This window comes from Pseudocercospora fijiensis (assembly GCF_000340215.1).
Source record: "Pseudocercospora fijiensis CIRAD86 unplaced genomic scaffold MYCFIscaffold_6, whole genome shotgun sequence".
In the NCBI taxonomy this organism is placed as follows: domain Eukaryota; kingdom Fungi; phylum Ascomycota; class Dothideomycetes; order Mycosphaerellales; family Mycosphaerellaceae; genus Pseudocercospora; species Pseudocercospora fijiensis.
The window spans coordinates 4221325-4246486 of NW_006921537.1; the positions used below are offsets into that span (position 1 = coordinate 4221325).

The 25162-nt window shown below is 46.8% G+C and overlaps 9 protein-coding genes across 9 annotated transcripts; 6 read left to right on the forward strand and 3 right to left on the reverse strand.

The window, feature by feature from the left end:
* Positions 1-9668: 9668 nt before the first annotated feature.
* Positions 9669-10167, forward strand: MYCFIDRAFT_176757 (uncharacterized protein; the record flags this gene model as incomplete). The annotated part of the gene is made up of 6 exons (XM_007930465.1): positions 9669-9689; positions 9730-9750; positions 9787-9868; positions 9895-10014; positions 10041-10049; positions 10094-10167. The coding sequence occupies 6 exons, from the start codon at positions 9669-9671 to the stop codon at positions 10165-10167; spliced, it is 327 nt and encodes a 108-aa protein (XP_007928656.1).
* Positions 10133-11060, forward strand: MYCFIDRAFT_204318 (uncharacterized protein; the record flags this gene model as incomplete). The annotated part of the gene is made up of 1 exon (XM_007930466.1): positions 10133-11060. Exon 1 carries the CDS (start codon positions 10170-10172, stop codon positions 11058-11060), a length of 891 nt encoding a protein of 296 aa, XP_007928657.1. The 5' UTR covers positions 10133-10169.
* Positions 11061-11191: 131 nt separating this feature from the next.
* Positions 11192-12801, forward strand: MYCFIDRAFT_52107 (uncharacterized protein). Its single transcript, XM_007929815.1, has 3 exons — positions 11192-11901; positions 11959-12344; positions 12399-12801. Exons 1-3 carry the CDS (start codon positions 11749-11751, stop codon positions 12598-12600), a joined length of 741 nt encoding a protein of 246 aa, XP_007928006.1. The 5' UTR covers positions 11192-11748; the 3' UTR covers positions 12601-12801.
* A 281-nt stretch (positions 12802-13082) lies between these two features.
* MYCFIDRAFT_38100 (uncharacterized protein) lies at positions 13083-14385 on the forward strand (the record flags this gene model as incomplete). Its single annotated transcript, XM_007929749.1, has 3 exons — positions 13083-13507; positions 13566-14137; positions 14192-14385. 3 exons carry the CDS (start codon positions 13083-13085, stop codon positions 14383-14385), a joined length of 1191 nt encoding a protein of 396 aa, XP_007927940.1.
* A 695-nt stretch (positions 14386-15080) lies between these two features.
* MYCFIDRAFT_211852 (uncharacterized protein) lies at positions 15081-16286 on the reverse strand. Its single transcript, XM_007930467.1, has one exon. The coding sequence runs from the start codon at positions 16250-16252 to the stop codon at positions 15317-15319; it is 936 nt and encodes a 311-aa protein (XP_007928658.1). The 5' UTR covers positions 16253-16286; the 3' UTR covers positions 15081-15316.
* A 1046-nt stretch (positions 16287-17332) lies between these two features.
* Positions 17333-18112, forward strand: MYCFIDRAFT_183340 (uncharacterized protein). The gene has a single exon (XM_007930468.1). The coding sequence runs from the start codon at positions 17926-17928 to the stop codon at positions 18100-18102; it is 177 nt and encodes a 58-aa protein (XP_007928659.1). The 5' UTR covers positions 17333-17925; the 3' UTR covers positions 18103-18112.
* MYCFIDRAFT_204320 (uncharacterized protein) lies at positions 17334-18113 on the forward strand. The gene has a single exon (XM_007930469.1). It carries the CDS (start codon positions 17476-17478, stop codon positions 17722-17724), a length of 249 nt encoding a protein of 82 aa, XP_007928660.1. The 5' UTR covers positions 17334-17475; the 3' UTR covers positions 17725-18113.
* Positions 18114-22332: 4219 nt separating this feature from the next.
* Positions 22333-23448, reverse strand: MYCFIDRAFT_58945 (uncharacterized protein). Its single transcript, XM_007929846.1, has 4 exons — positions 23428-23448; positions 23002-23094; positions 22760-22944; positions 22333-22703 (listed from the first exon to the last, which is right to left on the reverse strand). Exons 1-4 carry the CDS (start codon positions 23428-23430, stop codon positions 22664-22666), a joined length of 321 nt encoding a protein of 106 aa, XP_007928037.1. The 5' UTR covers positions 23431-23448; the 3' UTR covers positions 22333-22663.
* Positions 23449-23950: 502 nt separating this feature from the next.
* On the reverse strand, positions 23951-24887 carry MYCFIDRAFT_183342 (uncharacterized protein). Its single transcript, XM_007930470.1, has 2 exons — positions 24810-24887; positions 23951-24665 (listed from the first exon to the last, which is right to left on the reverse strand). The coding sequence occupies exon 2, from the start codon at positions 24627-24629 to the stop codon at positions 24141-24143; it is 489 nt and encodes a 162-aa protein (XP_007928661.1). The 5' UTR covers positions 24630-24665; positions 24810-24887; the 3' UTR covers positions 23951-24140.
* Between the last annotated feature and the right edge of the window lie 275 nt (positions 24888-25162).

Here is a 25162-nt window from a genome sequence, read left to right on the forward strand (position 1 = left end):
AAATAACTAGGCGTACTACTCTTATTTACTTACGACCTATATCCTAGGATACTCTTCTCGTACTTTTTATACTCTTTTCTAATACCTTACCTATAATCGCGCCGCGACAACCGAGTAAATATGAGCTATAGGATTTCCGCTTAGTACCTTAGCCTTCGAGATACGGCGGAGTTAATTCTCTATAATACGTGGCGTAGCTAGCGCTATTGTATAGCTACAGATACGTACTAAGTCCGGCAACTCGAAGAAGAATCAAGACAGCGTATTAGCGACCGAGGAGGAGATCGATAGTATACTAGTAGAGTCGAGGTCTTATAAGCGAAGTACGAGATAATATAGGCTCTTAGTCGTATAGAGTAACGTACTATATAAATAACTAGGCGTACTACTCTTATTTACTTACGACCTATATCCTAGGATACTCTTCTCGTACTTTTTATACTCTTTTCTAATACCTTACCTATAAGCGCTCCGCGATAACCGAGTAAATATAAGCTATAGAGTTTCCGCTCGGTACCTTAGCCTCTAAGATAGGGCGGAGTTAAATTTAGAGCTATAGCCGGCACTCGTAGCCGGTATATAGAGACGGTAGCAGGCCTTTTCCTACTAAATAACTAGCTTGTTTAGTATAGCCTACCTAATATTTCTTACATTTACTAGCAATAGGCCTAGGTTACTTATAAGATTACTATAGCTAGTAAAGGCATTACTAAAGAATATCTATACTATAGTAGGATACTATTATTACGCCGGCTATTTATTAAAAGGAGGCTTTCGCCTATTACTATACCGGCTATATATACCGGCTATATATAACGATATCAAAAAGCGTGATAGTAGCGAACAATTAGAGACGAAGGGAAGATAGTTAAGAAGGAAGGGAGGACGAATAGAAAGCACTATATATTAGGGCAGAGGAGGTACTAAAGGTAGAAGATAGAAGAACCCCTAAGAGGGCATATAGGATAATGATTTCAGAACTCCTTAGAGGACTGAAAGCAATCTATAACTAGGCAAGCCACGTAATTATAAAGGTAGCTAATATAGTCGTAGCAAAGATTACGAGGAAACAATAGGAGACAAGCCTAAACTACTACACCTAGGTAGTAGTAGCTAGTTAGGAGGCGCTAAAACCTCCGAGGACAGTAGTTCGAGTCTATATTACGGACCTATAGGAGCAAAAGGAAATCTAAGGACTTATAGGGAAAGAGATTATAGAAAGAATTATAGTTAAAGAGGTAATTAGGGCTAGGAACGAAGGTAAAGGGGTAATCAAGCTGTTTATAGCACAAGAGTAGGACAAAAAGAAGCTAGAAATATAAAAAGAATAGATAACTAAGATAGGGAAAACAGCAAAGGTCTCCTAATAGCAATTTATAATTATAGCCTATAGTATAATAAGAAGCTTTAAGGAAGAACGGGATATTAAGAGCCTATAGAGATAAAACCAAGCTATATACCTAGGCCTAAAGATTACAAAAGTGGTATAGATTAAAAGGAAAATCGAAGAGACTAAGAAGCAGTCTTCCCTAATTATCTAGGTAGGGAGTATAGAGTAGGCTAATATAGTGCTAGACTAGGGGTTGTTCTAGGACTTTAAAAGATTAGAAACAGAGATACACAGAAGCAACTATAGGATAATGCAGTGCTTTAAATGTTAACACTATAGATACTTAGCAGCTAAATATATAAAGACAACCAACACCTACTCCTATTGTATAGGGGAGTACTAGGTCAAAGAATGCAAAGCATATAAGGGAGAAGTAAGATATATATACTATACTAAAAGATACCCCTCTTAGGCGAAGGAATGCCTAGTAAGAATATAGGCAGCTAGGAAAGCAAAGGAAGCTAGAATCAACATACTAAAAAGATACACAACAAGCTAGGGTAGCTAGGTACAGAAGTAACCTAGCTAAGTGCTATAAAAGAGGTCTAGGCAAGATAATAGGTTCACATTCAGGGCCTTACTAGCATAAGAGAGTTACTAGCAACTAGGGAGACTAAGATACCTTAATATTGCAGGAAAGGAAGCAGGGTAGACAAAGCTTAGTCAAATGTTAGTCTAAAGTAAGGGAAGACTAAAGGAAAACTTATAGGGAAATGATATAGATAAAACCTAATAAACATTGCAATATTACTAAACATTATACAGTACAATATTAATAAGAGCAAAGACAAGGTATAGAGGAGCTTCCTTTAAGTACTGAACCTAAAAGAACATTACATTATTGCAATCTAAGAGCCCTAGCTTAACCTATATATAAAGAGACTAGCAACAGTTAAAGACCTAAGATACTACCTAATTATCTATAACTAGGGAGCCCTAAGGACATACATCTATATTAGTAAGGAGATAGATATAGAAACCTAGTAGGCTATACTATAGGAGGATAGGGACCTAATATTAGTTTAAGTAGAGACATCCTAAGGTACACTCTAAGTCTACTATATATATAACCTACTACTAGACTTAAGAAGCAGTACCTAACTGAAAACCCTAGAAAGACTACCTAGAGTTATCTAGGGGAACACCTACTAAATCCTAATTAGGGATTTCAACCTCTACTACCCCCTCTAAGGCTTAGACTTTACCCTAGCTTACTACTTCCTAGTAGGAAGACTAATTAACATATTAGAGAGGGAAGGAATAGAAATTGTTACCCTAAAGGGACTAATTATATAGGAGGTAAGAGGAAGCAGTAGTATACTAGACCTATACTTTATATTATATCAGATTAGGAATAGGATTATAAGATATAGGGTCAACTAGGAACTAGAAGAATCATTAGACCACTTCCCGGTATAGATTGAGCTGAATATCTAAGCTAATTAGGAAAGGGAACTAGAGGAGAAGCTTAACTAGAAAGGTACCTAATAGGGCAGGATTAGGGAGGAACTAGAAAGGGACCCAAAACTAGAGGAACTCTTAACAAAGTACCTACTAAGGCTAGAGGACATTAATAAGGCAGTAGAAGAACTAATAGGAATCCTAAAATAGGTAGCTAGAAAGTATACCCTAGTAAAGAAACATTCACTATACTAGCAACTATACTAGACTAGTAAGTATATAAGGAAGGTTAAAGTAGTAAGGAAGGCTAGGAGACAGTAGATACAAACCTATACCTAGGAAGTATAGGACAACTATAATAAAGCCTACTAGGAAAAGAAGATCTAGATTAAGAAAGACAAGATATAGGAATAGAGATCTATAATAGGAATAATTACAAAGAAACTAGAGGAGATATAGAGGATAGCTAAATAGGTAAGGAGACCTAAATAGGAGAAGGATATACTACTATAATTCCCGGATATTATAGACCAATAAGGACAAATATAGACTATAATAGAAGGGAAAGCAAGAGCCCTAGGCTACTACTTCTTCTATAGAGAAGTATAAGCAGACCTATTAGATATAAAGGAGAAAGAACAAGAGACTCTACTACTAGGTACACTAAGAGATACCTAGGTTAAACCCGAAACCATTAAAAGGATCCTAAAGAAAATTCTAGGCAATAAGGTACTAGGAGAAGACAAGATCTACAACAAACTCCTAAAAGCATATAGGAAGGGGCTAGCCCTAGTACTAGCTAATATCTTTTTACAAAGCCTAGCACTAGGATACTACCTAAGACTATTTAGGAAGTCCCTAATAGTAGTGCTAAGGAAGCCCTAGAAGGAAGACTATATATAGCTTAAGGCCTATAGACTAATAGCCCTACTTAATATAATAGGCAAGGTGCTAGAAAAAATTATCGCTAAAAGGCTAACAACCTTTACCGAGGAAAGGAATATCCTTCTTAAAGACTAGATAGGAGGAAGAAAGAAGAGGTCAACACTAACAGCTATAGAACTAATTATAGAACAGATTAAGCATATCTAGCACTATAGTCAAAACTAGGTAGTAACCCTCCTCTCCCTTAACATCTTAGGAGCCTTTAACAATATCTCCTATAAAAGGCTCCTATATATACTTAAATAGAAAGCTATACTAAACTAGATAGTCCAATTTATCTAGTCCTTCCTATAGGAAAGATTAATACAGCTTATTCTAGGCAAATTCAAATCAGACCTAATACTAACTAAAAAGGGAATCCCTTAAGGATCAACACTCTCCCTAATCCTCTTCCTTATCTTTATAGTAGACCTACTCCTACTCCTAGAATCAAAAAACACATTAGCATTAGGGTTTATAGATAATACAAACATCCTAGCCTAGTCTAAGACAATAGAAACCAACTATAAGATCCTAGAAGAAAAGCACTAAGAGTATAAAAAATAGGTAAGGAGGTATAGAGCAAAATTCGCCCTAGAAAAGTACTAGCTTATCTACTTTAGCAAGGCTAAATCAACCTATAATATAAAGCAATCAATTACTATCTAAGGCTTTAAAACCTAACTATTAGTAGAGCTTAGGGTACTAGGGATCTAGCTAGATCTAAAACTAAATTAGGGACTATAAGTAAAGAAGGCAAAGCAGAGGGTAGATGCTAATATGCAATCTATTAATAGGCTTATAGCCTCTATATAGGGGGCTATATTCGAGAAAGCTAAAGTTATATACAAAGCAATTATTAAGCTAGTAATGCTATATAGAGCATAGATATAGACAGCTTAGGAGAAAACACTAAAGAGGATTAAGCAACTAGTTAGCAGGTCCTAAACCTAAAGCCTAAAGAAAATCCTAGGAGCATATAAAACTATACTAATAAGGGTAGTAGAAATAGAATTAGGGATCCCACTAGTTAAACAATACTTTAAGGGACTAAGACACTAATATATAGCAAAGATAATGGAATACCTAGCCTAATAGACTATTTAAAAGGCACTAGACAAGATAAAAGCCTAGTGCATTAGGACTAGGAGGCGAGACAGACTATAAATAACTCCCTAGAAAGTTAAAGACCTAGAGTAATATAGAGTCTTAATAAGAGAAATACTAGAGAAAGAGCTTTAGGGACTAAATATAAGGCTAAAGGAAGACAAGCTAAAGGGAGAGAAACAAAGCCTAGTAGAATCAATTACTAGACACCTATAAGAGCAGGAATAGAACAAAACACAAGTCAGACTAGGAACCCTAAAGGCACTAATCAAATTCGGTTAATATAACTACTAGCTCTATAAGGACCTAAATAGGGCCGAGGCAAGCCTAGCTATCTAAATTAGATCTAAATATATTAGACTCAGATCTTACCTATTTAGAAGAAACGTCCTAGGAATTAAAAGCAGAGCTTACTAATATAGCTACTAATCTTAGAACCCTAAGTATATACTACTAGTCTGCCCTTAATAGTTAGAAGGCAGAAGTAATTAGAGACTAAAAGCAATAGAAAGGGAATACGACAAGCTAATCTAGAGCAAAGAAGACCTAAAGAGGATAGTAAAGTAGATTATTAAATAGGGATTTATATAACAATTCGCACTAATAAGGGAAACTAAGGAGTAGATAAGAAGGAGGGAAGAAGAGGGGGAAAGAAGGGCAGGGTAGTAGGCAAGGTAGTTAAAGGGTAACAACTATAATACTAGTACACCCTAGAGGAAGGAAAACAAGGAAACGAGGAAGAACAACACTTATAAATAGGATAGGAGGGAGGTTTTTACCAACTAAGTTAGTTTCCTACCTAAAACAATACATAGAAACAGACCTACATAGGCCGAAAGGCACTACAACAGGCAAATGAAATATCTATCTATCTATCTATATATACCGGCTATATTTCAAAGTTTGCCGTATCTGCCTTTTTTAGCCGTGCCTGCCTTTTTTAGCCGCACCTGCCTTCTTTCCTTACTCTAACGTTACTATAATATAGGCTTGCGCGACGCTTACTCTATTGCCTAGCGATACCGCGATACTACCTCTCTCGCTATATTTAACCTTCGTATCGATACCTATACCTCTACGCTCTATATCTACTACCTCCGTAATACCCTCGCTCCGTACGCGCCTTCGTATACCTTCGTAACGTACTTTTTTCCTTAATTCGACTACTTTCGTAATACCGAGTCTACTTAACTAAGTTACGACGCCTCGTAAGAAGGGACCTACTACTTCTACGGGTTATAATAAGACCGGAAATAGTAGAACGAGTATAGTGTATTAACGTAAGAAGGCTACTACTACTACCGCTAGCTCTAGTACTAGAAAGGGCGTCGCGAGTAAGGCTCCGCGTAAGACAACGGCGGGCAAGGCTCTACGTAAGACGATAACTAGCGCTTCTACTACTAGTAGCAATAATCGTACAAAGCGTCGATAGCGCCTAGGAAGTAAGTCCTATTTATAGCCGGTAGCGTAGCCGGTAGCGTAGCCGGTAGCGTAGCCGGTATTCTTACTATCTTTTTACTAATCCTTCTTTAGCCGTAGCCCTCCGTAAGATTCGGAAGTATTAGAAGAGTTCTAACCTCCTAATCTATAAAGCTCCTTTCTAACGACTTATTCGCGAAATTGCCTAGGATTATAGAACGGACCTTCGCTTCTAAGCCTCCGTAATAGGCGCCCTTTAACAGGCTATAGAAGCCTACCTAGTTCGTATAAACGAATATATATTTCTCTTCTACCTCTTTTCGGACTATACTAATACTATTTTAGCGGATTAACCTTATAGTTATCTACGCTAAGTATATATCCATCATAGGCAAGGCTTTTAAAGCACTCGATTAGATTCTAAAAGGCTAGAATATCTATATTCGAGATAGTACTAGATAGGATAGATATTCTAGTAGGAAGGATATTCGTAGTATCGTCTATAAGCTTTTCTATATACGAAATAAGCCGCTATTATACGGCGCTATATACCGCGCTCTAAATACTCTCTAAGTATATATATATAGTATAGTATACTTTATTAGCCGTACGGAATAGAAGTCTTCGAAAATCCCGTTAGTACTAAGGAGTTAAAAGGCCGGCTACGCTACCGGCTACGCTACCGGCTACGCTACCGGCTACGCTACCGGCTACGCTGCTAGGTTTTTTAAAGAACTAAAAGAAGATAGACATTCCGGTTAATTTGTATTAGTTTAGATTTTTATAAAAAGAAAATAGGGAAAAATAAGGAAGGTTAAAGAGCCTAATGCTTATAGTTATAGGCATTATCCCTGTTTTCTAGACTATATTATATACCTACCTTCGCAACTCTACCTAATACTCCCTCTAAATATCCTTATACTCTACCTACTAGAAATTCAACTAGGTACCTAGACCTATAGCTACCTCTATATCTTTTACTATCTTCTATAGGTTAAAGGACTCCTCTATAGCAGCCTCTACCTCCTTATATAATACGAAGTTACTGCCTGCCCTATCCTTAATATCTCCTAAATAACTAAGAGTTCTAAGGAACGAACTAGTATTTAGCCTTAGTATAGCGAGTAACTAGTAGAACGTTCTATAGAGCTACCTTATAGCTCTTTTATATACTATACCGATACCGAGGGAGGAGCTATCCTAGTACTTAATATTAGAGAATAGTTTAGTTAGAAAGTGTTAGAACTTCTTAAAGAGGGCTTCTAGGGAAATCGATAAGTTCTGCCTAGATCTAGATAATAATATTCTACCGAGTAGTTAGGGAATTAAACAGCGAGCGAAAGGATAAAATTCATACCTAATAAGTATAGTTTCTAAACTAAACTATAATAGCTTATATATATATATGCTTTTAATTAGTTAGTGCCCTTAGCTAATTATCTATAGATTTAGGGTTATATAAGTACCTTCCTATAACTAAAAAATGCCGGCTACGCTACCGGCTATACTCTCGTATCTTATAAAGGGCTTGCTTCGAGTTACGTAGACATTCTTACACTTCTTAGAAACCGATAAATTCTATAGTTCGAACTAGCTAATCCTATAGTTGCTTAGCAAACCAACCTAAACCAAACTAGATCTTCGGCTTAGCAAACTAAACTAAACTAACCCGAACTACTACGGGGTCTACTAATTCTTATCTAAATTACAAACTTTCTATATACTATTATAGCTGTTAATTAGGCAAACAACCTTATATAATATCTTTATATATAGTAGGTATATAGTAGTATTATTAGAGGGGGTAGGGTTATAGGTAAATCTAGCTCGAAGTATATATAGGGACTTAGCGGAGAACGCTAAACCTCCGAGATATAGCCGTTCTCTCTCTATCGGCTACTACCTCTATTACTAGTACTCGGACTACTTCGGAAATAGTCGATTAAGCTTAGAAGCCGTCTATTCTATACTATACTAATTTAAGCCCTCCGAGCTCTTACTATTATCGTCCGAGTAGTCCGGTTCCGGCCGCTAGAGGTACTCCTATAAATTTAGAGGGGCTAAATCGCTTACTTATCTAGTTATATCTATAAAGATAGATATAATAGTTAGTTAGTAGTACTACTACTATAAAGTAGGCTCTAATAGGCTGTTACCTTAACCTTAATTGCTTTAAGAACACGTTATAGGACTATAGCTTTATTATATAGCTAAATAAGTGCTTAACCTTAATCCGGATACCAGATAGCTTCTTATTAAACGCCTATTACTAAAGTATTAAATAAGACTATCTAAGGTAGTGCTTATAAGGAGCTATAATGCCGAAGTTGCTATAGTATACTAGGTTACTATAGAGATATAGAATACGCCTATTTCTTATAATCTTTTATAAGCGACGTTTAATATCTAATAATTACTAACGACTCGTTATCTCGTCTATTAAATAGTCTAACTAGTAAAGATATTAGGCTATCTAGTATAATAATAGCCTAGAATTTATATCTGTATTTACTATAGTAACTACTATATAACCTCTACTAGTTCTTCTACGGTCGATAGAAGCCTAAGAAGTATCTATCGATAAATCCCTATATAAAACCGTAGGTTCTACGCTTCCGAGTAGCTAGTACGAATATCTTTAACCTCTAGTAGCTATTAAGTCGTAGATACTAGGCAATAAGGCTAGCAAACTGCTTATAAATCTATAGAATAAGACTATTAAATACGAGGCTTAGTATAGTAGCTCTTATGTTTACCGAATTTAGTAGAAGTATTAAACTAGCGAGTCGCGACTTAGAGACGATATCCGCTATAGAACGAGTCCTAATACTAGCTAAGCCTAGCTCCGGGTTAGGTTTATTACTATTTCGCTATTTATAACCCTTAATATCTAAAGCGACTACTAGTTAGCGTATTTCTACCTTCGTAAACCTAGGAAATAGTTAGTACTATACTAGAAGCCGATATACGGGTATACCTAGTAGTAGTAGTATTAAGACGGCAACCTCGCTTTAATAATTTAACTTCCTATACTAATATCTACTAGCTATACGACTTACTTTATATACTACTCTATCTACTTATTCGGCTATATATTAAGCGTTTATATAAGCGGCCTAAATAGAATAGGTAGCGGCTTTAACCTAGTACGCTCGAGAAGCCCTATTTCCTCGCAAATAGCGAGTACGAGTCTAGTAACTAACTTTATATTATCTAGTAGGTTACCCGCTATACTAACGACTATATATCGCGATAATAATACGAGAAAGAGACGAAAACACCTCTACGCGCTACGTACGGGCGATTCCGAAGATTTGATAACTTAGCAAGAGCCTAAGGCAAGAGCGCTATACCATATTAAGAGTAGTAAGCAGGGTAGTAGTAAGCAGTCTGCAACACCTCTTCCGCCGGCAAAAGGTGTCTACTCATGTATCTCAGAGCACTACATGTACGCACGACTACGCAATGCAATCATTGATGTACCCCAGCTGTCTCAATGCGCGGCATACGTTTGGAACTGAATAGAAGCACACGCAGCGGGAAAGCGAACACTTTCCCGCACCCTACGCGTGACTGACATACACAACTTCGTCCATCAGAACGTCTCAAATTGCTCCTCAATCAGTGGTGATGTTGGGCCCGGAGCATGTCAGCAGCATCCACAACGCAGCTCGAAGCCGCGGTGAAGCATGTGCCGTGCAGGCCAGCTCATCATCTGGATTTTAGTTGTGTGAAGAGGAAAGGAGCTCGTGGGCGCGGCGCGGCGGCAGAAAGTTGAAACGTGAATGCGGATGCTTAGTCAGCGCCCGTGAACCCCTGCTTATTCTAGCGCGAAGCAAAGCACGGCGAAAGCTGCCAAAACATCGCCAGCTTCTTCCCACTCTGGCCGGAAGCGCGCAAGTCTCACTGAACCACGCCGCGACTGACCATGGGCTCCAAATATGGCACCATGGTCATGGGCCCCGCCGGCGCTGGCAAGACCACCTTCTGCTCCGCCATCATCCAGCATCTCAAGAACAACCGCCGTTCGTGCTTCTATATCAACCTGGACCCCGCTGCAGAAGACTTCATGTACGAGCCCGATGTTGATATCAAGGACTTGATCACGCTCGAGGATGTCATGGAGGAGCTGCACCTGGGTCCAAACGGCGGTCTGATCTACTGCTTCGACTTTCTGATGGAGAATCTCGATTTCATCACCGATCCGCTCGAAGACGTAGGCGAAGAGTCTCTGATCATCATCGACATGCCTGGCCAGATCGAGTTGTACACCCACGTCCCTATAGTCCCGCAGTTGATCAAGCATTTGACGCGCGGAAGCTTGAACGTGAGCATGTGCGTCGCATACCTGCTCGAAAGCTCTTTCATCGTCGACCGTGCCAAATTCTTCTCCGGCACCCTAAGCGCCATGAGTGCTATGCTCATGATGCAGCTGCCTCATGTGAATATCCTCAGCAAGATGGATCAAGTCAAGGGACAGATTGCGCGGAAAGAACTCAAGCGCTTCATCGATCCTGACACCAGTCTGCTACAAGATGCGCCGGAGAGCGGCCTGGTCTACGAGTACAAGGAGGGCGTGGACAATGGTGACCCAGAAGATCCTAAGAGCATCATGACGGGCACTTCGTTTGCGAGACTCAACCGCGCAGTTGCTCAACTCATCGACGATTTCAGTCTAGTGTCCTTCCTCAAACTCGACGCCCAAGATGAAGACAGCGTGGGAGCTGTTCTGAGCTACATCGACGACGCCATCCAATTCCACGAGGCGCAAGAGCCGCGAGAACCGAAAGACGAGTTGGTGGACACTGATATGGATTGAGAATTGGCACTTGCAGCTGGCTTGCCAAACACAAACACCATAAACCAGACAGGCGAGATGCAGAAACAGCTGCCGGAGCTATAATGATCGCAGAAGGAGGTGACACCGATATGAAAGACAGCGATGGCCTTGTAGGAGCTTCGTGTGCGGGTAGCGGGATGCGTCATCGTCGCGTTGCCGCAGACTCATACGGGGCTTCCAAAGTGCTGCAAGCGTGATGAGCTAAATCATATCTTACCCTTGCTTTACTTGTCCATCATGAGCTCCGTGGCCGAGTGAAGCGCTTCGGATGGAAGACCAAGGCCGCGCGAAATCAACTGACGAGGCCTGTGTTCATTCAAGAGGGGACGACGACCTGTGCAGGAGCACAGAGGCGGAAATTTGCAAACCTGGACCACACTCGCGCTCAAGAATGGTCTGGTAGTCGCTATTCATCCACGCGCTGCTATCTTCAAACACTCGACATTATGCTTTTACCCAAGAGCTAGCTGCCGCTGCAAGATGACGACGATCAAATCAAATCGCCGGAAGTGTGACTTAATAAATTGCTGAAGGTGGAATCGGCATGTCACAACAAGCAATGTTGCAAGGCTGGTAGCAATTCATCAAGACATCAACTTCGCTTGCGCGCTGCCAAAGTAATAGACGAGTCCAGCAACGTCCACCACCTCAGCCATCGTATCCAAGAATGCCACCACTTTTGCATGTGATGCGCCATGGGCAAGGCTTTCATTCTGCTGAAGTCAACAAGAATGGCCACTTGATCAGAGATCCACACCTCACAGACAAGGGCAAAGAACAGTGCAGGCAGGCATGCCGCGCTTTCGAGCGACACCAACAGGTTCGGAACGCCATTTTCCAGTGGCCATTGACCAAGCAGAGATTTTGACAAGCGTAGGTCGAACTGCTTCTCGCCTCTCCGATGCGCCGAGCTATTCAAACCTGTCAAATCGCTTTCGAGCCGTGCATACAACGAGGGGTCAAAATTCTCGCCCTGCCATATGCAGAAGAAGTCTCCGAGGCACCTTCGGACACAGGCAGTAATGTTGAAGTCCTAGAGGAAGAATTCGGGCATGGAGTAGATTTTCACTTCGTCAATGATGGCTGGTGGAAGCATGAAGGTGACTACGCAACGGATCCTAAGGCCGTGAATGCGAGAGCTGCGAAACTTCGAGGCTGGATTAAAGCGCGGCCGGAGAAAGAGATTGCGTTGGTCAGTCATGGTTTTTTCAATCATTTCTTGACTGGAGACGTCGATGACAAAGGGCAGCAGACGACACCATGGTAAGTGCCCATCCGCGTGTAGAGGCTTCGGGCAGCTGACTCATGAATTTCCAGGTGGAATGAAGCAGAAATGCGATCGTACACCTTTTCCGAGCAGGACGATGAGTTGGCCATGATCCATGAGACCCAAGGCAGTTTGATCGGGCGAGGAGGTCACGTCGAAGATGGCAAGCACGCATGTGTAAAGCTCAATCTGCCTGCAGAAAGAAGCAAGCAGCCGAATCAGCCCTACACGACTGTTGAGTCCCCGAGCTGAAGTAGGTCGATTCGGGCATATATGGTGTTCCGAGAGGGAGTAAAAGAGCGAGCCAACGATTGCGCCTGGCGTAGCTCTCGCGGTAAGGTGGTCGTCAGAGCATCAGACGATATGGACATCTCAGAACGCATTGTCACGTGAAAGTCGCTCTGCAGTTTGCAACATATATACTGCCGGTAGAATGTCGTGTGATCTCCGCCGTCGATCGGACCTGCCTCCTGCACCCCACATTGCTTCGACCATGCCGAACAACCTTAAAATGCATCCCCGAATGACGTGAACAAACATCGTCACTAAAGGCCCCCGACGCCTTCATCAAGCCTTGACCCGAAGCATCGGCAACCCACCAGACTTCTCTCCGTCAATGCACGAATCCTCACAGCACGCGAATATGGAACATCGATAGCGTCAGCGCCATACCAACAACGATATAAACACCCACTCCCAGGACTACGCCACCAACCATGTCCTCTGACAAGGGCATGGACTCCTCTCCCCTGGAGAATGGACATCCACCCGGCACTGCACCTCGAGATGACCGCCACCGCCTCCCCTTCCGCACCTGGATCGAACAACACTTCTCCTGCTCCTGGTTCACATGCACCCAATCCACCGGCGGAATCGCAATCGTGATATCCGAATGCCCCAAACACTTCTCCGGACAACAAACCCTTGGAACAATCGTCTTCATCTTCAATCTTGTCCTTTACGTCCTCTTTACGATCTTCATGATCCTGCGCTGGACGGGGAATACGGCGAAGATAAGAGAGTGTTTCACGAAAGCTCCGGAATGTTATTTTTGGGGGAGCTTTTGGTTGAGTGCTGCTACTTTGATTATTAATATGCAGAGGTATGCGGTGCCTCACACGGGGCAGTGGATGGTGGTTGGTATAAGGGTGTTGTTTTGGTGCGTAGCGTCTTTTTGGTGCTGCGGAAATGGATGGCTGATTCTGATTCGACGATAGGCTCTACGCTGCCATCACCATCACGAATACAACGCTACACATCGTGTCTCTGGCACATACGACGCCTATGAAAGTCGTCGAATTCCAACCCCCGATGTTCTTATGTGTTCTCAACGCCATGCTCACAGGCACAATTGCCGGAGCCATTGCTGCCGATCAACCTCCAGCTCAGCGTGTTCCAATTTTGGTGGCAGGTGTCGGGTTTCAGGGACTGGGCTGGATTGTTTGCATGATTTTCCTGACCTTTACGATTGGAAATATTTTGGAGAAAGGCTGGCCTGCGAGGGATCTGAGACCAGGACTTTTCATCATGACTGGAACAACGGGTTTCACCATCGTTGCTTTAATCACTTGTGCCAGGGCTTGTCCGCAAGGTTATGGATTCTTCGCGACACATCCTACCGCTCCAGAAGTCTTGTTGATTGTTGCAGTATGGGCTGGAGTGTTCATGTGGGTCTTCTCACTCTGGGTCTTTGGTTTGGCATTCTTTATCACAGTGCTCGGCGTTTTCGGAAAGGATCCAGACCGCGGAAAATGGGTCATCAATATGAGATTCGGTAACGTTTGTTGGAGTATGCTGGCTGCTCTCTTTCCCCACCAGGCCATTGCTAACGTCCGTCTTCTAGGCATGATTTTCCCCAATGTAGGCTGGACCCTCAGCACAGTCTACCTTGGGCAGGAGTTGGAAAGCGATGGAGTGATCTGGGTGAGTGTAGCCATGATTCTGGCACTGATCTCAGTCTGGCTACTAGATCTGGTTTTGATGTTTAAAGCCATCGCGCGGTCTATGTTCGTAGATTCGCGAATCAAGCTTAACTGAGGGGGTTTGCCTGATCCAATGCACCGAAGCAGCTCGTTTCTCGCACACTCACACAATTCACCTTTGCAGTGGAAACCCCAATCAGGCCGGCAAGGAAAATCACAAGAGCTGCGACGCCCTTGGGACCTCCACTGCTACTGCCCGCAGAGGAAGTGGATATGCCAACAGATAGATGTACTTACTCATCGGGCTGGAAGCCGCAATATTCGAAATCCTCGAAGTTTCTGCAGCAGATGAACTCGTCAAACTCGACAACACAACCTTCGAAGCGCGTGAAAACATGCTCCCGATGATTCACATTCGGTGCTCGTAGGAATTTCCGGTATGCTGGTGCTGGTTGGGTGGAACGCTTAGGTATCGATATTGAGAGAACGAACGTTCCGTGTTCAGAAGCTTCAAAGTCGGGGCCGCAATTACTCTTGTATCCTCCCAGGTCGAGAGCTGTTCGCTATCGCTGTCGTCGGTGAGCGCGCATCCCTCCTGCTGCTGCTGATGATGATGATGCAACCTGCCAGAGAAGAAAGCGACACGGTCGATTACTGTGGTGCTGGAACAGGAGATTGATCGGGTCATCAGCATTCGAATGAGCAGCAAAAGACTCAGGAGCTCTGTAGAAAAGTCAACGTCTCCTCTCCTTTCCCAGATTTGCGGAGTGGAAGGGAAGCACACAAGACCCCAGGAGATTCGTCTGGGCAAAGTCTTGAAATTTACAACTGTTACATTCGTAGACATTCTATTGATTAGATACCACCGAAGCGGATGCCCAGAAAGATAATGCCCTCTAAGGTCAACGACGAGTACTGTTGCCGTTGAACACCATTGAACAAAGGAGCCTGTTATGCAATTGGGGTTCGTAAGAGGGGTATCGCAAACCAAGACGGCCAAGAAACGCCTCCAAGAAATGGCAAACAATTCGTGAATCATAAATCCATTAATCCTTCTCCAGCGCAACGCTTCGCGCAGTAATCTCGTCATCTTCGAGCGCAGCAATCCAGAGACATCGACTGAGAGCCTCAGGTTCAGGTCGAAACGTGTATCTGGAGCTCGCCTCGATCAATCTGAGTAAATTCTTCACAATCATAGCTGCCGTTTGGTATCGCTCGAAATTCACCAGTGGTTCCTTGCCCGCCACTGGAGACGTTATGCGCGCTGACTTGAGCGCATTGAACATCAGGTCGTGGGTGTATAAGCCAATAAAAGGTATGATGCCGTTGTTGGGCATTGCCGTCTCCATTTCTGCGCGTAGGTTGTGGAAATTTCGCAGAGGTCGACAGAGTTGCTCGAGTTGCTCAAGCATGTGCTTCTCTCGGAGCGCAATTAGTCCCCATGTGTCATGGAGACGACTGATCTCGGTGGATCGTAGAGCCAATGTGATCTGATAAAGTGAGGCATAGTTGCGCATGCGATGGCAGTGACTCGCGATGTGGATATATTTCGTGATTGCTCGCGCTCGCTCGCTTGGGGCCTCGGTAAGCACAATCTCAGAGATGCACCATTTGACGACAAGATTGAATCGTGCAATGACAATATCGATGCCATTTGACGTCTCCTTGTTGAGGAAGTCGACCCAGTTGCGGACGTAAGGGGGACTTTGCTGCCAGTTCAGACTAATCAGGTCCTTCCAGTCCACCTCATCCAGAGCATCTTTCTCGATGATGGTGAGCTGTTCAGCAACCACTTCCGACTCGAATGCTAACACAAATGGAATGTGCTTCTCGAAAGTGGCAATGATTGGCGCATTACCAGGAGATGTCATCGGTCTTCGCATTTTTTGAGGTCGCTGAGGGAATGGCTGGTTGGAGGCTTGAAGTTGAAGAGCAGGATTGCTGATCTTCTCTTTCAAGGTCTTGCCAGGTTGCTGCCCCATATATCCATTATGCCTTGGTAATAGCAGTGTGCGCTCCGGCGAAGTCTGGCGGTCTGTGATTGTTGGCACTGTCGAAGTGGGTGTTCCGTACAATGGCTGGAATGCATGCATGGGATAAGGGTTCGTCTTTCCTGTATCATCGAAGAAAAAGCTTCGCACGCCAATGTCTTCACCATCTGCAATTTCGGTGGAGATGTCACTCATGCTGTGGTTGTCATCTGGCAAATACGAGGGGTGGCTACTGGTGCCCCATGGTCCAGGTCGAAAGCTTGGATAGCGATCGGACGGCAGGGAAGGTATCTTCATCGAGTTGCTGTGTATGCTGTTCGGCGAGTGGACGTAGGCGAAGGACTCTGGCGTTGAAGCAGCAGTATATGGGTCCGCGATAGCAAATCGACTCAACCTGGACATCATCGGAGTGACAGAGGACGAAGCATTCGAGTCCGTCTGGGCACGATATGCATTGTGCAATTGTTGCTTGGGTAACGGGAAGTCCGAAGGATAGTCCGGGCCTGAGCCTGAAGGATGGAAAATGCTGGCGCCCTGAGTCTCAGTTGCGGGGCTTTGAACATCGTTCCTGATTGAAGGCGAAATCTTCATGGGAATGTCGCCGTACATGGCTTTTACATCGCCAACAGAGACTTCCTGAAGTGCCAGCGGATGTGGAAGCGCAGGAATCCTCTCCTCTGCTGCAGCCTCAGCTATTCTGGTCTCTGGTGTGATGCGTGTTTCTGGTGTCTCCGTTGCCTTGGAGCTCGAGGACCTGTCGACAGACCTGTCTGCGGAGCGACCGGAAGACGAGCTCATCGATGGGCTCGGAATTTTACCTTCGAGCTTCAGAAGAGCAGCTTCGATTCCTCCAAGCTCTGCTGCCTCATCTGGCAAGCCTTTGAGCTTTCTTGCTTCTGATTCGAAGGAGGGTCGAAGAATGGGCTGTGAGGAATGCGTGGCCAGAAGGGTAACGGAGGTTCTGTTCACAGCCTCCTCGATCGAGCTGTCGGGTAGCAGGACTCCTCCATCGTCTTGAGACATTCTCGATGGCACCGTAGGCGCTTTCGAGAGACGGGAAGCAGCGGAGACTCGAGAAGCTATGGAGCCTTCCGAATGTGGGCGTGGCGGGCCGGTTTCCATCTCAAGTGAGTGTACGTGATTGACGTCTCTGAGGTTGCCTCCTGGCACTCTGCGTAGCTGATGATGAAGGGGTTGCATGCCTTCGAACCCAGATGACTCGCGTGCTTGGTCGCTATCGGACGGATATTGGCTCTGGTATGCACTGCTGCGATCTCGCAAGCTCCAACGTCCAGGGCCAGCAAGCAAGTCGTGCATGCGAGCGTCAGAAGACCGCGAATGATACTGTGGATCGCCTGCCATTGTTCGTGGTGGCTCTGATGGCGTGTTACCAGCGATCGTGCCTGGAGGCAGATCGAAGTTGGCTCGGTCGCGGAAAAGCGGTATTGGCATCATCTCAGTAGACACGGAACTCAGTGAAGTGCCGCCCAGCCCTCCGGACATCATTGGCAGTTCTGGGGCGCCCGTTGCATCAACAATCACGATTGACCGGCTTCCATTGGTGACGTGAGTGTCTCTACCAAAGTCTCTTGCCTCGAAGGACGGTTGCGAAGACTCTGGAATCGGTGGTGGAGGCGGTAGAGAATTATCCTTGTATGCTGTTGATGGTCGTGGGGTATCTGCTCTCTCTGGCTCTGACATGTTGTCCTGGTCTTTTTCTTTCTCGGGGCCCGTACGAGAAGTCTCCTCCCAGGCCGACTTGTACGCAGTTTCAATCCGAAGTCCAAGAATATCCAGTCTGGCTGGTCCAGGGAGCTGCTGCCAGTCCGGCTGTGGTTTAGGGTTCAACGCATGGTGTCTTTCAGTCCCACATGACCCTGTAGAGCCTTTGCTGCTAGTGCTTCGAGCTGGTGATCGACTGCCGCTACCTTTGCGATTGCTCAAAGCTCGCCGGACTTCACCAACGAACTTTTTGACGTCCAGATTGTGTTTCTGCCTCTCACTAGCGTCAGCCTCAGTGCCTCCAATATAGCGAGGCTCGGCGAGCTCAGGCCCCGGCGTGACAGGCACGTTGTTATCCAAATGCGGAGACAAGGGCTGCAGCAAGAGGCCTCGCACTAGTCCTCCCGTAATTGCGAATGAAGGCAAGTCCTTCAGCTCGATGCTCTCTCCCTTCGGCGAAGATAGAGGTGTCCTTTTGTCTCTCAGCGCGTCAGAAAAGCTGCCACTCCTCTTGTGATGCCTTATTGGCCTCAAGCCAGGCTTGTCCGCCTTGTTATTATTCATACTCTTTGGCGGTGCTCCCGCCGGACGTGGAGCTTCTTTTGCTCGATCGCGGGCTCGTGCGCTGGGCCGAAGGTTTCGCAGGAATGGTACTGAACACGAAAGGACTTCCAGGCTTTCTACGCTTAGTGGAGATACAGGAATACTTGCTGTGCGGACTGTGCTTGTTGTGTCCCGATTGGTCGTTCCATGCGCATTGGCAATTGGTGGCGGAGCTTCTGACCTTGGGGGCAACTGGATGGTGGTCATCTCAAAGATGGAGCCCCGAGCATTGGTTGGGCGAATCGACAGAGGAAGGCTAAGCTCTGAAGGCGCTTCGGGGCGATTTTCTCGCTGGACGCCGCCGGGTGTGATATCTGCTTCTGGCGAAACTTCCAAGTCTTCAGGCACAGACCAGTATAGAGCGCAAGTTCGTTTCCAGCACTTTTTGAGTTCAAGCAAGATATTCATGTCTCCGCCTCCACGGTCTGGTCTTTGCCGCAGGACAGCTCCCAATTCGTTGACTACGGTGCAGAAATCTTGCCTAAAAGGCGCGTCCATCATGAAGTCATCAGCAAAGTAATTCAAGATCCAGTGACGGAGCGCCACAAAAGTGCGGACTCTGACAATTCGCCCTGCATCGTTTCCGCTCGTGAACGACCAGCGCAGTCGGGCAAAAAGATAGTCCAGTAGATCTCGACATTGCATGAAGCAGCGGAAGGTGAGAAAGAAGTCGGCGAGCAGTTCATAGTCCAGAAAGTCTGGCGATGTTATCTGCGCGATCAAGCGGGCCGGAGTCGCAGCTACAATCCTTCCAGTAGTAGGGTGATAGTGCACGATTGCAGGATTGTCGATATTTGATTCGATCTTGTCAAAAGTGCTGGGAGTAATGATGCCTATTGTCGAAGGTCTTCCTGACAAGTCGTGCGTCCTGGCCATGGTGCTCATGCTCCTCTGCGCATTGCTTGGATGAAGGTAAAGCTGGCCGTTGGATGCCGACGCAACAAAGCTGATGCCTCGTCCGGGAGGTACGGGAAACAGCTTGTCGTACTCGGCTCGCGAGAGCACGGAGGAAGGCACACTGGCAGTGGTGGCCATGGAGGCGTGCAGATATGCTGTCCCTCTCTCGCTGAAGCGTGGCGTGCCCAGACGATAGTGAGGAATCGACACGCCGAGCTCGCCTCGTCCCAGATCTGCCGAGCTCCTTCGTCTGCGTCTCGGCCGCTCGTTCTCACTTCGAGGCAGATTGAACTCGTTGGCGTCATGTCTCGTGGCGCGACAACCGTCGCTCATGGACGACCATGACTGGGAGCGCACTCTTCGTCGATTGTGCGGATTGTGCATGCTGATCGGGGGTTGTGCAGCCCTGCGGTTGGGCTTGTCTGTCTGCCTGCGCTCGAGGCGCGGTGTCCAGGTTCCGGACAGCGCCGAGGCATCGCTTTCGCGCAGCAACGGGCGCTCATCGTGCTGAGAGTAGTAAGACGATGCATCTTCGGAAGTTGCTGGCGGAGTCGCCGGAGCATAGTGGGCGTTGGGCGCGGGCACGCGACTCGGCTTGAGATACAATATGCCTCCCGCGCCGACATTGCAGACGGTGAAGTGCTTCGGGGCTTCTCCGTCGTACACACTCTGCTTGCCTACGGTGGGCACCGTATCGTTCCGTCTGTGACCCTTGGCTCCCGCGAAGAAGCCGTTCTGGTCCATTCGGATACGAGCTGAGGTTGGAGTTCCGGGAGTCGCTGAGGCTTGGGCGGTCGCGTCGCTCTGACTTCGCCGGTGATGCGGGAGTCGAATGCGTGGTCTGTCTCGCGGGCGTGTTCGCGTGTGTCTGGTCTCTGGCGCCTGTGAGCAAGTGCGCTTCGATGCATGTCTCGCGAGGCATGGACGACGTGTTTCCGCCTGCCTTGCTACGTCACCGTCGCCGTGCGGACTCTCGTGATCACCGCGGCCGAGTCATGTACTGCGTTTGATGCTCCGTCACTGCGCCGGCTCAGGTCACCGTCGAGACATGTTATGCGCTCCTCTCCTCTCCACGCCTGCGCCCCGTTGCAGCCCTCTCTCTCTGCGCCGGCCGCGTGGGGTGGGCACCGTCGCCATGGCCATGATGGCTACGCAGGATCCCTGGCCGTGTGCATTACCATTCACGCGCGAGGCGAGATGCGAGGTGGTTTGGCGCCCCAGGGCCCAGAGAGGCCTAGCATCGCTGCACGGATGCTCGGGCAACGCACGGGGAGCAGCAGAGCCTGAATCTAATCTGCTCGACTGCCGCCATCGCCATCGCACCAATAGAGCCACCCGTACATCTGGTGACCGAGCGCCCGTCAGCCAGCCGCCGACGTGACACATTCCATTCTCGGCCTCTGACTCTGCCTCCATTATTAACCTTGCCGCGGACCCTTTTGTTCCTTGTTCCAGAGAAATCTGCGGTTCGACAATGTCGTGCAAGGTGGCTAGCCGACGCCTAACAAATAATGACTGTCCTCGACTCCTCGTTGCACATTGGAATTTAGCAACCGTGTGGAATACGGGCAGTCTGCTGATTCAGCAACGAGCCGATCCTGTCATATATTCTCCATTGACTTCCACGCCTGAGGACGCGCTGAGCTGGCCTGAGGCACTCCTTTGCGGGAGCTCTGCATGCCTTCAGCATGACCTTCGGCAGGCACATGTGCATCACGACCCGGCAGATATAGCAGGCTGATATATCATATGCATTGGGATGAGCCGCCGTGAAGATCTGTTTCACGAGCCATACTTGAACCGAATCATGGCGTCGTCGACAAACAACCTCGTACAGGAACAGGTGGCGAAGACACTCATTCTGTGACCACTGCCCAGCCGGAGACATCACCACAAAAAAACACAATATCATCAAGTGCTCGGTCCGATCACCTATTAGGGTTGAAGCGCGGAGAAAAGCAGAACCAGGGTGGTATTACCGGCGACATTCTCTATTGCTGATAAATTTGTGCTACACTTGACCTGACTGTATTCAAAACTGTCACCCGCACCAAAATAGTTATCACACCACAATGGCCTCTCAAAAACAGCTGACCCTTTTCGTTACTTTCAAGGTCAAACCTGACAAGATCGAAGAATGGAAAGAAGCACATAGGCCAGTCTGGGTACGTCAACTCGAATTACTTCACACAAATTGTGTGCAGATTTCATTTGCTGACAAGAATGATAACAACTAGGCCGCATGTGCCGCCGAACCCGAATGTCTCTTCTTCGATGTCTTCTCCGATTCAGCAACACCCGGCACATTTCGATTCGTTGAGGTCTGGTCCAAGTCGAGAGAATGGTTTGAGAAGGAACAGATAAAGAAGCCGTAAGCAGGCCAAAGAAGAGGCAGTTCGACCAGAGATGCTGACCATTGCTGCCGCCAGGTACTATACTACGCTGTGGCCGAAATCTGAACCATGTTGGGAGGAGCCTGCGAAGCTCGAGTATTTTGAGCGAGAGGCTGAAGGTTGTACTTTTAAGCAGGCCTTCTTGGACGGTGGAAGGAGGTCAGACTGAGGGCGGCGAACTTGTGCTACTGTCACAGCTCTTGATGTTCGACAAACTTCACGATTTTAGTTCCGGCCTCAATGTGAATCAGACGAGCGTAGACGAGAGATACGCGGACATGAGTGTTCTGCACCATTCATCAGCTGGTTTGCAATTTGCTTGGCAAAAGTCAGTCCGCATATTGCCCGCCAAGTTGAATGTTATGGCTTCGTTATTTGGCATGGCAAGACAAATCGGGCCTCTACGAGTGTTCGACGCGATGCGTTATGTGGTTCGGTAACGAGTCGAGGCGACGGCACGTTGAAGTGGCTGGAATATCGTTGTTGATCTCCTGCTATGCTATGAGCATCACCGCGCGCAGCATGCTGTTCCTTCTTCACGCTGCATGCCTCGCTCATCGCATAGCTGTGCATCTGGTGCGAAGTCTGGAAAAGGTACCAAGCAATCAGTATGTGGCATGTCGGATTGACAGTGAGGCAGGGTATTTCGATGTCATGTTCTTTGCGCAAGTCTTCAATGCATTGATTCTCCGTGCAAGCTGCTCCATCGAGACCTAGCTCTACAGGCCTAGTCACTCGCCCCAATTTCCGTAGCCTCGATACGCCGTAATGAGAAAGACCAGAATGCTTAGAAGACGAGCGCAGCACCCTTAGTCTTCTTGTCACCACTATTGCCGAAGTCAGTACTTTTCCTCTTGCGTCTTCTGGTTTGTATTGAACGTACCCCAACTCGAAGTGCTTGCAGCGCTTGAGCGCAAGCTGTGCCTTGGTCTTGCATTGTGTGCACTCTAATCGGAGAACGACCTTCTTGGTGGTCTTGGCCTTCTTGTGGAACACAGGCTTGGTTTGACCACCGTAACCGGACTGCTTGCGGTCGTAACGACGCTTACCCTGAGCGAAAAGGGAAGCCTGGAAAGTATGTGAGTGGTGTACTCCTCGGTGTCATACTCTTGTCCACTGCCATACCTTGCCGGCCTTGTATTGAGTGACCTTGTGCTGGGTATGCTTCTTGCAGTCTCTGCCCTTGCAGTAGGTGCGGCGAGTCTTTGGTACGTTCACCTGAATGAGGATGGAGTCAGTATGCTGACTTATGAATTGCGAGTATTCCAGATGCCGCGCCGCCGCCGCCGCTCTCCAACCCTTCTCCTCTGCATTGCTCTTTCTCGTCATGAATGCACGGAAAATCTCGTAGCTGACAGCAGCCCAATTACTCAATGCTCCGTTTTATCTGTAAGCACTGTCCTGCTGGCTTTGCGCATCCAAGCACACAGCGCAACCTCTTTCATGGCATTTGCCTTCGCTATGCCTCAGTCTTCCTTCTCCATTTTCCTGACATATCGCGAGGTCAAGAGCGGCGCTGCAGTTATCGGCGAGTTCTGGAGTGTCTCTTACCATCTTGGCGGTATTGCTCCGGTGATGGGTCGTTGGGCGGTGATTGTAGTGTCGCACTTCCAGTCAACGACGTTGATCTCAAATTGCAGCAGCGGGTGTGCGGGAACGCGGGAGAAAGCTTGGCGCGCGAAGGAAAGATCGGGAGCATCCGGGGGGCAGATCGATGGGAACTCGCGTCAAATTTTGATGAGGTACAAATACAATTGAAATTCTGTCTGAACAACGACAGTAGATATCCATGGATAGTGAGACCACTCTGCATTACTTGCAGAAAACACAGCCTCTGTCCGCGATACATGGAGCACGATCTATGATCAGCATAACAGCAGTGTTCTTCCCGCTCCAACTCCATGGCTCTGAGAGAAGGTTGAAAGGGGCAGGTTTGAGTCTTGCCCCCAGCCGGCGACAAAAGGCCTCGAGAAACCTGGCAAATACCTAGTACTTTTTAGAAGTGCATTTAGAGAAGTTTGACGGGCCAGCAAATGTTACATTCCGCTTCCAGATACGCTCTGTCATGTTGTATGATGTCTGTAGTCTATTCATAATTCCCGCCGGTTCAATGCTGAAGCTCACCGGCGAGTTCCAAAGCTCGTAGACGTTTCTCTTCGCTGAAAGAGTGAATCGATGCTCCATGAGTTAAGGTGCGCGATGAAAGTCAGCGATATAGCCGGGCTGCAGGGGGAAGAGTCCTTCGCAGGAGCGCTCCACGGCACCTAGCGTGTTGATGTTTCCACCTTCTTAGGCTCTGTACCCTTGACGAACTTGGTATGCGTGCCAGTAGCCACGATCCTGCCTCTCTTCCCGTCTTCCACTTTGTAGATGCCCACTTTCGTGAAAGCAAGATTGCCGCCGACGCGCTCAGCAACACCTTCGATCTCAACCTCTTCACCAACCTTGGCGCTGGACTGATAGGTGACGTGAATGTCCACTGACACACCAGTGCCATTGCGAAAATCCCAGGACGCAATAGCCATACCGCCGATCCAGTCAACTATGGTAGCGGATACGGAGCCATGGATGCCACCTTGGCTGTTGATGTGATTCTCGGAGAGCAGCAGACGTGCGACAACCTCGCCTTTTGAGGCAGAGGTAATATGCACATCGGAGAGTAAGAATTTGTATATTCCATTCTTCAGGACTCTGCTCTGCATGATCTGCTCGATGTGCGCATGCTCCGCGGTCTTGCCGGTGTCTGAAGCCATGTTTGGTGATGACTGAGTGCGACAATCTGCTGTTCTCTGTTAGCTGTTTAGACAGTTCCATCGTGATCAAGTCACGCGAGACACGAGGACGGCTACAGGAGAAGCCATGATGTTGTCTCGTGCCAGGCACAAGCCAAAGCTTGTGTTGTGTGACGTCGACGGCGGCCATCACTCACTCACTTGTCGGTGCATGATGATCGGGTTGGCCCGTTGCTTCCACTCTCCTCCTGACACCTGCCCTGCAAGCCTTTAGCATTACTATTTCGACAGATAAGCAAGTCTTCTCCCTGCAATCCCGCCTGCTGCAGAGAAAGCTTGGCTTAGCTTGGCCTGAAAGCTGTATCGTGGAGTGGCAGGCGGTAAACTCGAGCAATACGGTCGACCCGCTCATGCTCCAATCTTTTCAAGTTGGCTCGCCTTCCACGTATCTCCAGTTGGGCGCAGTATATCAGGAGGAATTTCCCTTGGGCCGCCGGCGAAAGCGAACAGAGCACGAGACGTGCAGTCTGGCTCAGCAAATACGAAGGCCAATG